General features: G+C 37.4%; 1 protein-coding gene across 2 annotated transcripts in view; it reads left to right on the top strand.

Moving 5' to 3' along the window:
- Positions 1 to 15545, top strand: part of RNGTT (RNA guanylyltransferase and 5'-phosphatase) — a 132426-nt gene that overhangs the window by 77078 nt on the left and 39803 nt on the right. For both annotated transcript variants that reach the window (XM_088138398.1, XM_007421783.4), the window contains one exon: positions 5892 to 5960. In XM_088138398.1, the coding sequence (XP_087994524.1) occupies positions 5892 to 5960 (69 nt within the window). The remainder of the gene's footprint in view (positions 1 to 5891; positions 5961 to 15545) is intronic.

Genomic DNA, 15545 nt, shown 5'->3' with positions numbered 1-15545 from the left:
TAGAATTAAGGCCCATTGAAATTATTGGAGTTCATTTTTAAATAGACGCACAGTATTAGAAAGTTTTTTGAAAATATTACAGAGAACAATTCATTATTTGGGGAAAAAAGCCTCTATAATGTCAATTCCACAATTCTGTTACCAAGGCTATAACGGGTAGTCCTTGTTTAATGACCATTTGTTCAGTGACCATTTGAAGTTATGACAGCACTGAACAAATTGTAGTTTCAGATGTTCCTCAAAGGGCAGAGATGGCTAAAAGGGCAGAGGTGGGGGATGGACGCTTTAACTCCTCCCCACCCATCTCCATCCCCCATCTCTGCCCTTTTAGCCTTTAGGAGTTAAAGCGGAGGCAAGTGGTCAAAGTTGTGGCTGTTGCAGTGCCCCCATTGTCACAAGATCAAAATTTGGGTGCTTGGCATCCTGCCTGCATTTATGACTGCAGAATGTGCTTCAACTCCTCCCACCCACCTATCTCCCCCCATCTCTGCCCTTTTGGCCACCCAGCACTCCACCGCCTACCTCTGCCGTCCCCAACTGACCTCTGTCTTCTTCCTCGCACTGCTGACAAGGCACACCTAGCTGAGGCAGCTGTTGGTCCTTTGCGAGGCCCTTGCGCAGCCTTGGTGAGGCCACATGACAGCCACACAAAGGGCCAGCAGCTGCCTTGTCTGGGTGCACCTCATCGGCAGTGAGAGGAAGAAGGCAAAGGTCAGCTGGAGGCGGCAGGGATAGGCGGTGGAGTACAGAGCGGCTAAAAGGGCAGAGATGGGGGATGGAGATGGGTGGGGAGGAGTTAAAGCGGAGGCAAGTGCGGCAGGGCAGGAGAAGCATGAAGTCCTTGCCTAACGATGGTGTGATCCTGGCCTAACGACCGCAACCAGGACCACTGGAACTGCCATCGCTAAGTGCTGTGGTCACAAAAATGATGTTTTGTCTAATAACCACGTCGCTCAGTGATGGAAATTCTGGTCCCAGTTAGTGTTGTTAATGAGGACTAACTGTATAGCATGTTTTTGAGATGTAAACACAGCGGCTGCAGTGTCCATCTGCTGGTGATGTATTGGGCATGGAGTATTTTACCGTGGGGTTCAAATCTGATGAGCCATGGGAATTACTGCTCTGTCCCCAGTTTTGTGACTTAGATTTAGGATTAATTGCTGATTGTAAAAGTTAACTCTATGTAACATGGTATATTATAATTGCCTGGGATTCATAAGATATGGCTGGTTAGTAGTAATATTTTAAGATATTATTATATGAGCATTACTACTAATGAAATAAAGTACATGGTAGTATGAGTAGCCTTTAAAGTAAGTAAATACTACCAAATATTATTAGTCTAATTGCCCTGGACAGCTTTGAAAACATACTGTAGTGACCTACAGCAACTCAGAGTTAGCAGTGCTCTGACTTTTATTCCCTTATGTAACAGATGGCACTCACTGTGAAAGACTGTCAAGCTGTGGGATAGCAAAACATTACTAATAAACCTTGTCATATGTTAAACTTGACCTGACATTAATCAGGTTTGGAATGCTACAAATGAATCATGGATAGTAATTAGTGAGCTGATGCTATTAGCAAGCAGCACTATCATACTGTTTTTTCTTTTCTTTTCCTTTTGGAAAAAAACAATTATGCTGTTAATTTATAGTTGGTGATAATAATATTGTACTATCTTTAGAGTTTTGCACAGTGAATTTTTCTCATCTCCATTAGCCAGCCTGATTTATTGCATTAAAAGCATGACCAGATAAAGAAATGGTTTTAGAGTGGTGTGCAATATGGGGGTATTCCTGGACTCATACTTCCTGCTTGATGAGCAGGTGGCAGCTGTGGGCAGGAAGGCCTTTGCACAGCCTCATCTGGTGTGCCAGTTGTACCCTTTTCTAGATTGGAAGGTCCTTCAGACAGCCACTAATATCCTAGTAACCTCACTACTCAACTATTGTAGTGCACTCTACATGGGGCTGCCCTTTAAGGCCACTCAGAAGCTTCAATTGGTCCAGAATGCAGTGGTGTATGCAATAATGGGCATGCCTCCATATGCCTATGTGTCACCAGTATACTTCTGAGAGAGATTCAAGGTGCTGATTATGACCTATAAAACCCTATATGGCATACGGCCTGGTTACTTGAGGAAAGGCCTATCTCCCATGGAATCAGCCTGGCTGGTTCAGTTCAACAGAATTGATGCACTCTTGGTCCCTTCAATTAAACAATATTATCTGTTGGGGCCCCGGAAGCAGACAGACCTCTTCTCTGTTGCAGGGCCTGCCCTCTGGAATGAGATTCTCCATGTGGCTTCCACATTACTGGCATTTTGGAAACCCTTAAAGACCTTGGGTTAGGGTGCTTGGGGCCCCTGCCAGATTGTTTGTGGGTGTGGTTATCCAGATCTGTCGTTGGTTCTTTATTTTCATAATTATTGTATTCTGCTTTTCAGTAGAAGAGAATATGTGTAGCTCAGGGTTGAACTGTGGAGTCCTTGGGGTTCTCTGAACTTGGTTGTTTTCTTGCAAACATTACGTTACCTGGCTAGGTAACATCGTCAGTGCTAGAATGGGATGAGGTTTGCTCCCTATTTATATACAGTGGCATGCCCTGCCAGTGTTCGTGGGGGTAGGGGTTTTGTTTTATTTCTTCCTCCTCTGGTAGTTCCTCGATTAGGATATTGTTTACTGTTTGATTGTATGTCTGGTGATAATCTTGGTGTTACTCTCTGCTTATCTGGGTGATGATTGCTGGTGAGGAGATGTTCTGGTCTTTTGCTTTCTTTTTTATTGTCTCTCTTGAATAGTGTGTAGATGTGGTTTATCCCTGTGTGCCTGTTAATGGCTGCCTTGTCTGAATACCAAGCTTCCAGGAATTCCCTCATATTTTTAGATTTAGCTTGGTCTAAGATGCTGACAGTTTCCCAGGTGAAACTATGGTTAAGTCTGTCCATGTGTTGTGAGATTAAGGAGTTTTTATCATGTCTTCTGACCGCTAGTTGGTGTTCATGGATGCGCTCTGCTAGCCTTCTGCCTGTCTGTCCTACATAGTGGTTGTTACAGTCCTTACGCTGTATGTTGTAGATGACTCCTGTTTTTTCTGCTTGGGCAACTAGCCCAATAAAAAAGAAAAAAGACCAGAACATCTCCTTACCAGCAGTCATCACCCAGATAAGCAGAGATTAACACCAAGATTATCACCAGACATAGAGTCAAACAGTAAACAATACCCTAATTGAGGAACTACCAGAGGAGGAAAAAATAAAACAAAACCCCTACCCCCACCAACACTGGCAGGGCATGCCACTGTATATAAATAGAGAGCAAATCCCATCCCATTCTAGCACTGATGATGTTACCTAGCCGGGTAACGAAACGTTTGCAAGAAAACAACCAAGCTCAGAGAACCCCAAGGACTCTACCATTCTGTTTTTATTCTGTTGGTTTTATTGTGCTCTGCCCAGAGTCAGTTTGGAGTTGGGTGGTGCCTAAATTGAATAAATTAAGTTAATTTCAGTCATGCTACACATTGGTAGACAGTACTAGCAAAGAATTTTTAGTATGGTTTTTAGTGTTATACAGTTAATTATAAACTGGTTTATTTCCCCAGGCAAATATGTACATGCTTGATAATGAGATTGAACACTTCTTTTATATGTATTTTAAAAAAAAAAAAGTCATCCAAAATTGGCTATCCAACCATTGTGTATTTTTCTGTGCTTTATATTTAGTGGTAGCTGAATCTAAAATCAGTCATTTTTAAAATACTTCTGTTAAAATTGGTGAGAATTTATTCACAACTATATTAATTTCAAAGGATTTGTCTGAAGTATGAGTAAGTTTGAATTCAACTCATAGATTGTGCTAGACATATTTTCACTGTTTATTACACAATTCCAAACAGCTTTTTCTTTTGTGTCTTAATATATCCTGATGGTAGAACTGCTATATATTTCTATCTGCCTCTACATCTCAGGAAGACGTCTTGCTTTGCACCCTGTTCTCCATACACCAATACGACAAAGATCCCAAACAGAGCCTTTTCCCGCAGTACTACCTGCACTGTAGGCAGGGTGTGCAAAATCACTTTTGATTTTTTATCTCCAAGTTAAACCTGATTTTATCAGGCTAATTAAAGAGTTATGCTTTTATTGTGAATTATAGTTTGGTATAACTTACCTTAGGCGTGAATATTAGAATATGGTATGTGTGTGTATCTAAATAACTGTAGACAGATATATATGGTAATGTTAATTACATGTTTCTCCTGTCTGATACAAAATTATTGCAGATATACTCTTGAATAACTTTTCTCAATATAATTCAGAATGGAATCGATTTTGATTATGCTCAGTTTTATTTTTTTCATTATAAAAACAATTAGTATTTTATTAAAAAATCCTTATCTCTGGAATAATAAATAGCATTTGACTGTATGCACTAGCAGATAAAAAGTAAAAATAAAGGCTGTAAAATTAGTAATACATTTACCACTGTCTTACAACGATTATCTTAATATATTTTGCTCTGTAGTGCTATGTATATTCTGTATTTGCTGATTACATTATTATCTGGTCCTCCATATATATGGTATACTTGGCTGTCCTTTTTTTGCAATTACAGGTAGTTCATACTGTATTATCCAAATTGTACAAAAGAGATCTATTAGTATAGTAGCATTCTCATTCTTGTGTCTGCCATCAATAAAGTTAATTGAAACTTCCATTATAGTTAGCAGTTTGAATATATTTTAATCAGAAATTATTGATTTAATGTTTGCTTTAAATTGTAAAGCTTTGGAATCCTTATGCTTTCTGATATTGCTCTAATCTTTTGGTCTCAGAAAGGATGGATATCTGAACTTGTGTTTATTTTTTTTAGCAGTGTCATGCCTTTCACATTAATATTTAGGCAGAATAAACATGGTAGACTAGTCTTTTTAACAAACAGTAGTTCTGTTTGGTTTAAATTAAGAACAACTTTTCACAGCTGCTCTTATACACCCAAATAGTGCTTTTTTAAAAAATTTCTCCAGAGACTTGTCGAAATTTAGAATACTTATCTCATTATACATAGCAAGTACATACCAGAGGATTTCATCTTCTAGCATTCCCAGGACTTCCTCATTCACATGTAGATAACCCAGCTAATAGAAGTAGTAGATGTCTACAAAAGGAAGAGCATATTAGCATAATGATGAACATTATTAGATAACTGTATACCTAAGGATATATTGCTTACCTTGTCACTTCCCCTCTCCTCCTCTGGCAGCTTTCGCTTGGGACTCACCATAGTTTAGCAGTATGTCTTAACATGAATAAACTGTGGCTAATCTAATTTCATGGTCATATTTGAAGAATAGGTGGATCAAGCCTCAACTTGATTGTTTCTTCTTTTCTGCAGCTGAACTGCCACTGATTCAGATAGAATGGGTAAAACATAATATGGCCATATGTAAGATAACTTCCATACTCATACCTTGGCAGCATTTAAGACTATGGCTAATGCATAGAAGCACTGTTTGTACGAGTTAGGAATGAGTGTGGGAGAAGCAAGGATAAAAAATGGGCACAATAAAGTCAAGAATAGTTACATCTCAACTGGCCTCATGTCTTCTGCAATGCAGTCTTTGATTCGTGAACATTAAAACATGTGTTCACTGTTTTACTGCAGTGCTTATCTCCTAATACCTGCTTATCTGCTTTTTAAATGATTAATTAATAGACATTAGAAGCTGGTTCTTTCCAGTAAATGCTATATCACAATGGCATAATCTTGGGGGGAGTTATGTGGTGTATAAATACAATAACTAAATAAGTACAGATGTTTTTCTTCTATATGCCAGGGATTACTTTTTAATTGTAATTGTCAATAATCATTTGGTGCTTCTTGCAGCTTCTTGAGGGAAATTTTGCAAGAGAAGTCTCTCATGAAGTGGATGGACTAATTTTTCAGCCTATAGGAGTAAGTTGCATGAATTTGATTGTTATTGTATTAAAATCACATGATAAATATAGAAATAATTTATGATACTGAAAAATGCTTATTACTATCAAAAATATTTTACTTAAAGTGATGTCATCTATTTTTTCCTTGTTTCTGCAAAAAAAAGTAGCATGCCCTGTTAATATGAAATATTTGTAAGATTGCATATTTTTCATTACATACCTCTGATTTATAAATCATAAATACATTACATATTCTTACCTTCTTTGAAAGATTCAGTTGCTTTTGAATAAATATCTTAGAATACTATGAAAGCCCACAAACTGTCTTGTGGCACTTCAAAGATTAACCAATTTACTATAGCATAAGTTTTCATCTATCACAGTTCATTTCACTAGATATATGAAATACAGTCCTGAGAATGGGGGATACACACACACACACACAGTTTCTGTAAGGAGGAATAGTGAAAGGAAAAATGGGATTCCAAATAGAGTGTGACTTTAACAAGGCAATAGTTAAGTGCAAAGCAGAAATTCTTGCACTAGTGGTTAAGATATGTAGTACAGTAAGACCAATTAATTTCTGTTAATTTCTAAGAAATGGTGCTGAATCTTGTAATGAATTCTAGGTCAGCTCTTGCACAATGCAGTTGTTCTTTGTAATGTTCCGTTACAGGTAGTTCTTGACTTACAACCACAATAGGGACCAGAAAAATTGTCATTAAGTGAGGCATCACATGTCTGCACCTGGTTTTATGATTTTTTTTGTGGTGGTTGTTAAACTAATCACACAATCGTTAAGTGAATTATATGGTTCCCCATTGATTTTGCTTGTTGGAAGCCAGCTGGGAAGGATGCAAATGACGATTCCATGACCTTGGGATGCTGCAACCACCATAAATACATGCTGGTTGTCAAGTGCCCGAATGTTGATCACTTGACTGTGGGGACAGTGCGAGGACCAGTTGTAAGTACCCTTTTTCAGTGCCGTAATAACTTTGAATGGTCACTAAATGGATGGTTGTAAGTTGAGGACTACCTGTATGCTTACCTTGAGATCAGGAATAACTGGGCGGGGCGGAATACAAGCAGACCTCACTTAACAAGTGCCTTGGGTAGTGAGCATTCAAAGTAACTTTGCAACCAGTGCCCATATTTATGACCTTTGCAGGATCTCTCTCTCAGTCTTGTGCTCACCATCACAGTCAGTTAGTATGTGTTGGCCTGTGCCTGACCTGATGCTTTCTTCCCCGCCCCCCCCACTGCAGAGCAGAAAGATTAATTAAACAAGCAATCTCTTCCTGAGCTGCTTTTCTCCGCAGCACAGCACTTCCCCAAGGGTGCTAACTGCAAGTCAACAAGCTTAGCTCTGTGACTTTAATTAGCCTGCTGGCAGCTTCTGCCTCTAACTGATAAGACTAATCACTTTCACACCTTTGGCTTTTGTTTGCTTCCTAAGTGGCTTGGGGGTTGGAGCTGCGAGCGTGCTAGGCAAACAGGCGACACCAGCGCATTGCTTTTGATGTGTATTCCCTATTGTGTTCCTGCTTACTCTCTTGTAATCCCTTCCTCTCCAATGAATGTAAATACAAACATTAATTCCCTTGCTAATTATCCCAGTGCTGGGTTGAGCATTCCAAAGGGTGGGGGAGTGGGAAAAAGGAAAGCTGAAGTAAAGGTGTAATCACAGTCAGGGTCATATGGTTTTCCACTTAGCAACTGCGTCACTTGGTGACTGAGTTGCTGGTCCCAATTGTGGTTGTTAAACAAGGACTACCTGTATAGCTGTTCCGCACTGAATGACTATATACAAATACTGGTTACTGTATTATTTTTGATTGTGGAAATCTTGCAGCAGATAGAGGTATAGTATTTTGTTAACAAGAAAAATAATGATGCTCATATTAATTTTTTCAGTTGCTTTCCTGAATATACAGAAAGCAGCCAACAAGTAATTCTATAGAACAAAAAGAAAAAAAGTAATATTACTTTCCTTGCTTCAAATTATAGAATTCTTCAAGAAGTTTGTTACACTAAATAATTCATTACTCATACAGGAATATGAAATATTTTTTAAAAAATTATACACTCAACCATAGAATTAATTACAATTTGAAGTTAATGTCAATTTATTTTATTACCTCCAAGGCTTTGTTATAATGCCAGTTTATAGTACTCCAAAAGAAAAATCCTTAGGCTCTAAAGGTTGCATTTTTGTGGAATCACTCCACTTATAAAACACTGTTTTATTGATTACGTGGATCATTTTTGATCTCCCCTTGCAGTTCTGGCAGTTTTAATCTGTTCCAAAGAGTTGGAGTATTCTTTGGAAACACATGACATCTAGCTATGATGGCAAATTATCACAAATCATATTCCTACCTGTTCCACTGATCGGAGCATCCTATCAGCAGAATGATATGTGTTGGATTCATATTAGTGACTTATAACCCAATGACTGGTTTTGCTCACTGTTTCAGAAATTTCACTGAGAGATTCTGTAGCATGGAGAGAGGAATATATTAGCTTTTGTGTAGAGTCTTTGTTCAAAATGCAAATGTTCAATAGGGATGCATAATTATGTATGCATTCTTTATAAATCTTGGTGTAAAATTGTATTGAGTTAATGGTAGATTTTTACTCTTAAAGTTACATTTTTCTTAAGATTGCAGATAAACATATTCATCAAATCTGGGAGTGGTTATTTTAGCCTGTGTTTCATTTTTTATTCAAATGGATATTCACAAAATATTTTCTACTTTTTAAATTGTATCAGTCTGGCCAAACAATAATGTATAACGTTTAGAGAAAAATAACTAGGTTAATTCCTTGAAAATTGTAAGTTTTGGTGGGATAGCTTTTCAGCTTACTGAGACTATCTGATCCTTAAGCAAGCAGTTTCAGTGAATTTGATTTATCCCTAGTATAGAAGTGATCTTGACTTCCCCTTAATAAAGCTTTCCCCAAATGATTTCTTACTGCCTGTAGCACTAGATTAAAATTAAGTAAATTCAGTTGAGCATCCAAGAGCAGTGTTTATCCATAACTTTCTGATTTTGCATAGGTTAATTTTTATCTTTGATTATTTTGTTTTAGTGACAAAAGATTTTTCTTTGAAAGTATAAATCAACTAATGCTGTAGAAAACATACAGTTTAGTTTTTTAAAGCATCTTCTTGATCTACATCACAGATGAAATTGGAAAACGGCAGTGCAAAAAAAGAAAAATTTGAAAAGAAAATTATTCATTCTCAGGAGGAAATAAAATTACTGCCAGTTAAAGGCATAAAGTTACCTTTATGCCACAGATATTTTATAATATCTTTTAATGTACTCTCAGTGTGCTGGATTCCATAATGGCTTGTTAATTTTATACATCATTCTAGTTGAAATAGACAAAATCTCTCACTATATAATATTGTATAAGTACACTTCAGATCATGCTGGTTAATAATAATCTGTTAAATAGTTTCAAATATTATGTTTTGTATTGTACCACATAAGCAATTTTCCTTAAACCATGTCCTAGGGTATAATTGCTGATCTCTATTTCTTGGTGCTGTATGATTTTAAAGAAAAACTATTATGTGAGCCTGCACAAGAATTTTCAATAAAGCTAATTAGAAACTCTGTATGCGAGCTAAGACTTGCTTACCATGATTAGAAATAGATTTCCTAGTATCATGATAATTTGATGTAGATATCTTTGTAATACTCACTCTCTGCAATCAGTATGACCGGTGTTATTTCCTAAGAAATCTGCTTGAGGAATAAAAGAAGGTAATCAAATGCCTACATTGCAAATGGGACACAAAGTTTTTGCATTGTAAGCAGAAGTAGACAAATCATAAATATTCCCAAGGAATATATAAATGTATTGCTAATTAGATTTGAGAAGCAGTTCTAGGACATAAATAAATGAATATACAACATCCTATCTTTGCTATCCATAAAAATAATTGTAAATCACAAGGAAAAAATCGAGAATGATTCTGTCAAAAAGTTTTTTTTTAAAAAAAGAATATCGATAAAAACTTCATGTTAGTGCTTCCCAGCACATCCTGAACCATGACATCTGTAATATAGTTTTTAGTCATTGTTTGATGCATTTATAACTTGCTTAAATATTTTCTTTTTTCTCTCAAAACTCTCAGTGATGCGTTATTAGCATTGTCTCATTGTTGTGGAAACAGTACATCTCCAAATGTCATTCATTTCCAAGAAAAGTGCTACTGTATGCTTAAAAGCTGCCGCTAATTAAGTAATCCATTTTTAGTTTTTTGTTTTATAGCTCTCTCGGTAAGTAGAGCACTCAGCCATAAAGGGGTTTTTGCTTAAAAGCTTGAAAATCTTATTTTTTTTCTGGAAGACTTTGACCTGTAGTCACAGTATATGAAATGAAATTCATGATCTTTGCTTGAGATGCAGCAAAACTGAAATACTAATGCACACAGTAGAAGAATTGGCTAGCAGGTCTCATGGCCCCTTCCATAGGTATGGATGCCTGCCTTCTACTTTTGGCCCTAATCTTTGAAGCTTATTTAAAAACTGTGATATATACTTGTAAGTTTAGACACTGTAAATATTAGTTGAAGTAGGTACCAACATAAGCATCCCCCATAGTAATAGCTAGCTGCAGAAAACGCACTCAGCAAACACAGCATGCAATTCTGAAACCATGCCCCTTAATCTTAGCTGAAGGGTGAGCATTGTATGCTGATCTTTTGTCACAAAGAACACCACAAATTCTCAGCTGTTTGAGGTACTAGATGACATTGAGTAATTTTGTGCAATAACCTCCCCCTCCTCCTCAGTACATGGTACCAGATTGTCAATAATCTCACGAGATTGTCAATAATTGCCAAATTCTGTGTTCTTTAATTTCCTGTTCCTATGTCCCAAATTTTTTTAAAAGTTTATATAATACCCAACAATACTGTCTGCATGCAGTTTAAATTTGGGTTCTTAAAGTATTGAATAAAAAAACAAAACAAAACTTTGAGATGCTGTTGGAAGTGATTAAATAGTGCTCCTCCCTGCAATTTTCACTTTGGATTAAACATTCTTCCACTAGTGTGTGTGTCTTTGCTCTCAAGAAGCATCTCATCATCATAAGTAAGGCAAGGGTATGAATAAAAACATCACTATTCCCTTAGCTGAGATTGTCTTGATTAATAGGCAGCTGGTTTCTCATCTGTACTATCTAAAGTTGTTGTAACCTTTTAACATTTTATCAGCTTGCTTTTTGTGCAAGTGAGAAACACTATTTCAGTAAATGAGTACTGAGAATAAAGCAAGGCCCCACCCCATGGAAATCTGAACATATCATAACAGGCCCGTGGCATTTTAAAAAAACATGGAGAAGGCACTGATTGAGCTCTTCAGTCACAATTTGAGATCAGGACTAAATCTCAGGGCATTAGCTCTCATGACTTCTGCAGCCACAAAATAACAGCCAACAGCATTTAAAGCTGAGAGAGATTGAGGGAATAAAGGTAATGTAAGTTATAACATGTGGCTTTTCTTTTTTCTTGCCTGCCTTTATAAAAGCTCAGAAGTGTTGGCTATCAAGTGATTGCTTCAGTGTATTTCCCCTCTTAGTGCCCCAAAGCAGACATATGGTAGAAGGATGTTTTTTTCCTTTCTCCAACAAATAACTTCTTTTTTTATAAGCTTAGAATCTGGAAAGAACCAAATAGTGGTACGGACACCTGTTAATTGTGATTGAAAATATGCAAATGATAGTTTAATATTTGAAGGAAGCACCTTCTATTTCCTTGTGGAGAGTAAAAAGAAACAGACATTTCTCTGCGGGCTTACTCTGTCAACAGTCTAGCTCAACCAAGAGAGAACCAACAGATTCTTTTCTTCTCCTGCTGACAGCTTCATTTCTCAGAATATGGAAAGAAGAAAAAGGGATCTGCTATTCTAGACCTAATTCTCACCAACAGGGAGGAACTGGTTGAGGAACTGAAGGTATTTGATATCTTAGGAAGTGTATCTTTGGATTTATGATATATAAGGGAGGAGGAACTGGGAAAAGACAGACCTGCGTACTGCAGTTCAGAAGGGCAGATTTTGTTGGACTCTGAATGAAGGCAGGTCAGATCCAGTGACTTGAAATCCTGAACAAGAAAGTGTCAGAAGGATGGGAAATCCTAGAAAGACTGAAGATACATTTGCAAACAATTCCTGTAAGAAGGAAAAATGGGAGAAATTAGAAAAGGCCAGCAGAATTCCTTAAAATGCTGAAGAGCAAAAAGAATGTATATAGGAAATAAAAGTAAGGACATATAATGAAGAATACAAAGTAGTCTCCAGAAACTATGTCAAAGAGGCTAAGCTTAAAATTGACTGTGAGACATACTAGGACCTCCCCCCCAAGGGATTTTTTTGTATACATTAGAAACAAAAGGAAAGACAAAGAGAATATCCATTGCAAGGAGAAAATGGTAACAGATGATGGTGAGAAGAAAGTCCTTAACTTTGTATTGTATTGTATATTGTATATATTGTATTCTTCTGTAAGAAATGAAATGGAGGCATAATTGGTCATTGTTATGTTGCTGGGGAAAGGGGGGAACTAGTTAAGTCCCTTACATCAGCTCACAACCATGAAAGCAAGATTCTCACAGATTCAGAGTAGGCAGGTTTAGAGAATTCCATCATAAAACTACGGTTAGATAGACCAGGAGATGATAAGAGAGAACTTGGCTAATTTAAATAAATTCAGGTCTCCAGGGCCAAGTGTATTACATCACGGGATAGTGGAGGAAATAGTGGGCATGATCACAGAACAGTTCTCTGTAATTTTTGAGAACTCCTGAAGGACTGGCAAGATCCCAAAAGAGAGAATAAATGTCCCCACCTGCAAAAGAGGAAGGAGGTCCCAGGTAACTAGCAGTATGTTTGTGAGCACTTGGATTGGCATTTTCCAGTTAACAGGAGCCAGCATGGGATTATTATAGACATGTTGCGCCAGACTAATTGTATGTCATGCAGTTATTAGCTTAGTAGATAAGGGGAATGCCTTAGATGTAGTATAGATGTAGTATAGCAAAGGCTTTGTCAAAGCCTGTCATGATATTCTCCTCAATAGAATGATAAAATATGGGCTAGATGATGCTCCTGCTGAATGGACTCACAGTTGGCTGAATAACTGTATCATTATGCTCATTAATGGCTGCACTTCAGTTTGGAGGGAAAGATCTAGTGGAGTGTCACAGGGCTCAGTCCTGGGGCCCTGTGCTGCTCAACATTTTTATCAGTGACTTGGATAAAGGAGGGCAGGATGCTTTCCAAGTTTGCAGATGACACAAAGCTGGAAAGTTTGGCTAATACTTTACTGGAAAGAGAGAAGATTCAAAAAGATCTAGACAAGCTTGAGTAGTGACTGAAATGAATAGGAAATTCAACAGGAAGAAATGTAAAGTTCTACACCTGGACAGTTAAAATGAAAGACAGAATATAGGATGGGGAATACCTGGCATGGCAGTAATACATATTACGTCCAATTTGAAAGGGACAGTGACAGATTGGAACAAGTTCAGAGGAGCCTCCTAAGACAGTAAGAGATCTGGAAACCAAGGTCTATGAGGAAGGGTTAAAGGATCCAGATATGTTTAGCCTACAGAAGAGATAACTGAGGGAGAGATAAGAGAACAATCTCCAAATTTCTGAAGGGTGTCACACAGAAGATAAAGTACACTTACTCTCTATTGCCCCATAGGGCAGGAACAGAATCAGTGGTTAAAAATAACACAGAAGTAAGTTAAGGCTTGATATTTGAAGGAGCTTCCTGACTGTATGTACTGTTTGCCAGCAGAAGTGGCTGCTACATGAAGTGATGAGTGCTCTTTCACTGGAGATCATGAAGCAGGAGTTGAACAGTCGTATGCCAGAGATGCTCTCGTGGATCCTGCTCAAAGCAGGGGGATGGACCAGTAACCTGTAATTCCCTTACAACTCTATGATTCCATGATTATAAAGACTATTAAAATTAACTGTTGACTTAGCCTTACATCCAGGAAAACAGACAGGATAGCACCACTGAAAAATGGAGTGTGATAAGAGACAGATGATTTCTGTTTTCCATGCTTTAACATTTTAAGACACCCTTGGTTATTTTCAGAGTATTTCCCTTATTTTTAAATGGGCACAATGCTTCTTAGAAATAAATTATTTTTATAGCAGGATAACCACTTTCACACACGATAGATAGATAGATAGATAGATACTTAAGTTTCTTGTGGCTTATATAATCAGAAGCAAATATTTTTAACTTCATTGGTAGTCATGTCTCTCTGTGCCTCCTTTCTTCCTCTAAAAATTAAATTAATTACTTGTGAAATTGGCCACTTCTCATGCCAAGGTAGTTGACTGCCCTTTTGTAAGGAACACGGTGTATGTTTTCTACAGCAGTTCTGACCCTTAGAGCTACATTTTCTGGCCGTGAATAGATATCCATTAAAAACATTTTCCATAGCAAATTTCCCAGAAATGTTATTCTAAATCACTTTTATGTTATCTTAACCACAGTACCCATTTTCTTCATAGATAGACTTGAATACACCTTTTAAAGGCTAGACATTCTTGGTCAAAGCAAGCCAGCAATCACACACACAAGCCTAAAACTTGCACAATGTTGTCAGGAATTGTACCTTTAATATTATGAAATTGGGGGGAACCTTCAGAATTAAAAAAATATAGCAACTCTGCAAGCTATTTCTTTGGTGACAAATAAAGAATGACATGCTGCTCCCCCTATATTAGCCATCCATGGATACAAGCAATCCACATAGAGCAATATGGAAATATATCTTCTGTCATCGTACTCATTTTGGAATGGGCGACATGCAAGCAAAGTAAAATAATACATACCTACATTCCTCTTACCATACACATATAGTATAATCTTTTAGAGGGCACTCGGACAACCTCCACAGTGACAACGTGGCACACACAGTTGAGAATCCTGAAAATAAGAAAGGGTTCATCTTTGCATGCATGGGTTCAAATTGGTTAACAATACCTTCTCCAAAAACTGCAAATAACTAGCCTTGTTTGAATAGCTCTTATAGGTGGGAATGATTAAAAAATTCAGTACAATTCCAGGCAGCTTGTTTAGCTACTAGCATGTATAAGAAACATGCAGGTATCTCTGGGAAAGTGTTAGCATATCACCAGAGAGTCAGTATTTATCTGACCAAAAAAAGTGTTGTTGTTTCTTTACATGTTTATTGTTGGAATAAACATGTAAAGAACATGTTGGAAGGTCAAATGCTGGATGCAGTACTCTCTGGAAAAAGGCTGGGAAGAATCCCTGTAGCTCAGATAATGCAGACCTTTATCTGACACTCGTACGATCTTTTTGTCTTTTCATAGCCTGCTGTGGAGAAAGTCAGCTAGTTATCATCTAGCAATTTTGCCCTAAAATGCCACAAATCCCTGAATGGTAATCCCAAACATTTGTGAGTACTGTCCCACAAAGATCACCCAGGTACATTAGTTAATGGCCCAGCAAATCTTGTCCATATCTATTTCTGCTTCTTAACGGTATGGTGGGTTACAGCAACATTAATAAGGAACAGTTTCCCTTGCCT

This window comes from Python bivittatus, unplaced genomic scaffold (genome assembly GCF_059951505.1).
Source record: "Python bivittatus isolate LINGU-HERP-01145 unplaced genomic scaffold, Pbiv_v1 ctg000020_np1212, whole genome shotgun sequence".
Lineage (NCBI taxonomy): Eukaryota > Metazoa > Chordata > Lepidosauria > Squamata > Pythonidae > Python > Python bivittatus.
Note: the sequence above shows the minus strand (reverse complement) of the source record. Positions and strands in the feature narration are given on the sequence as shown.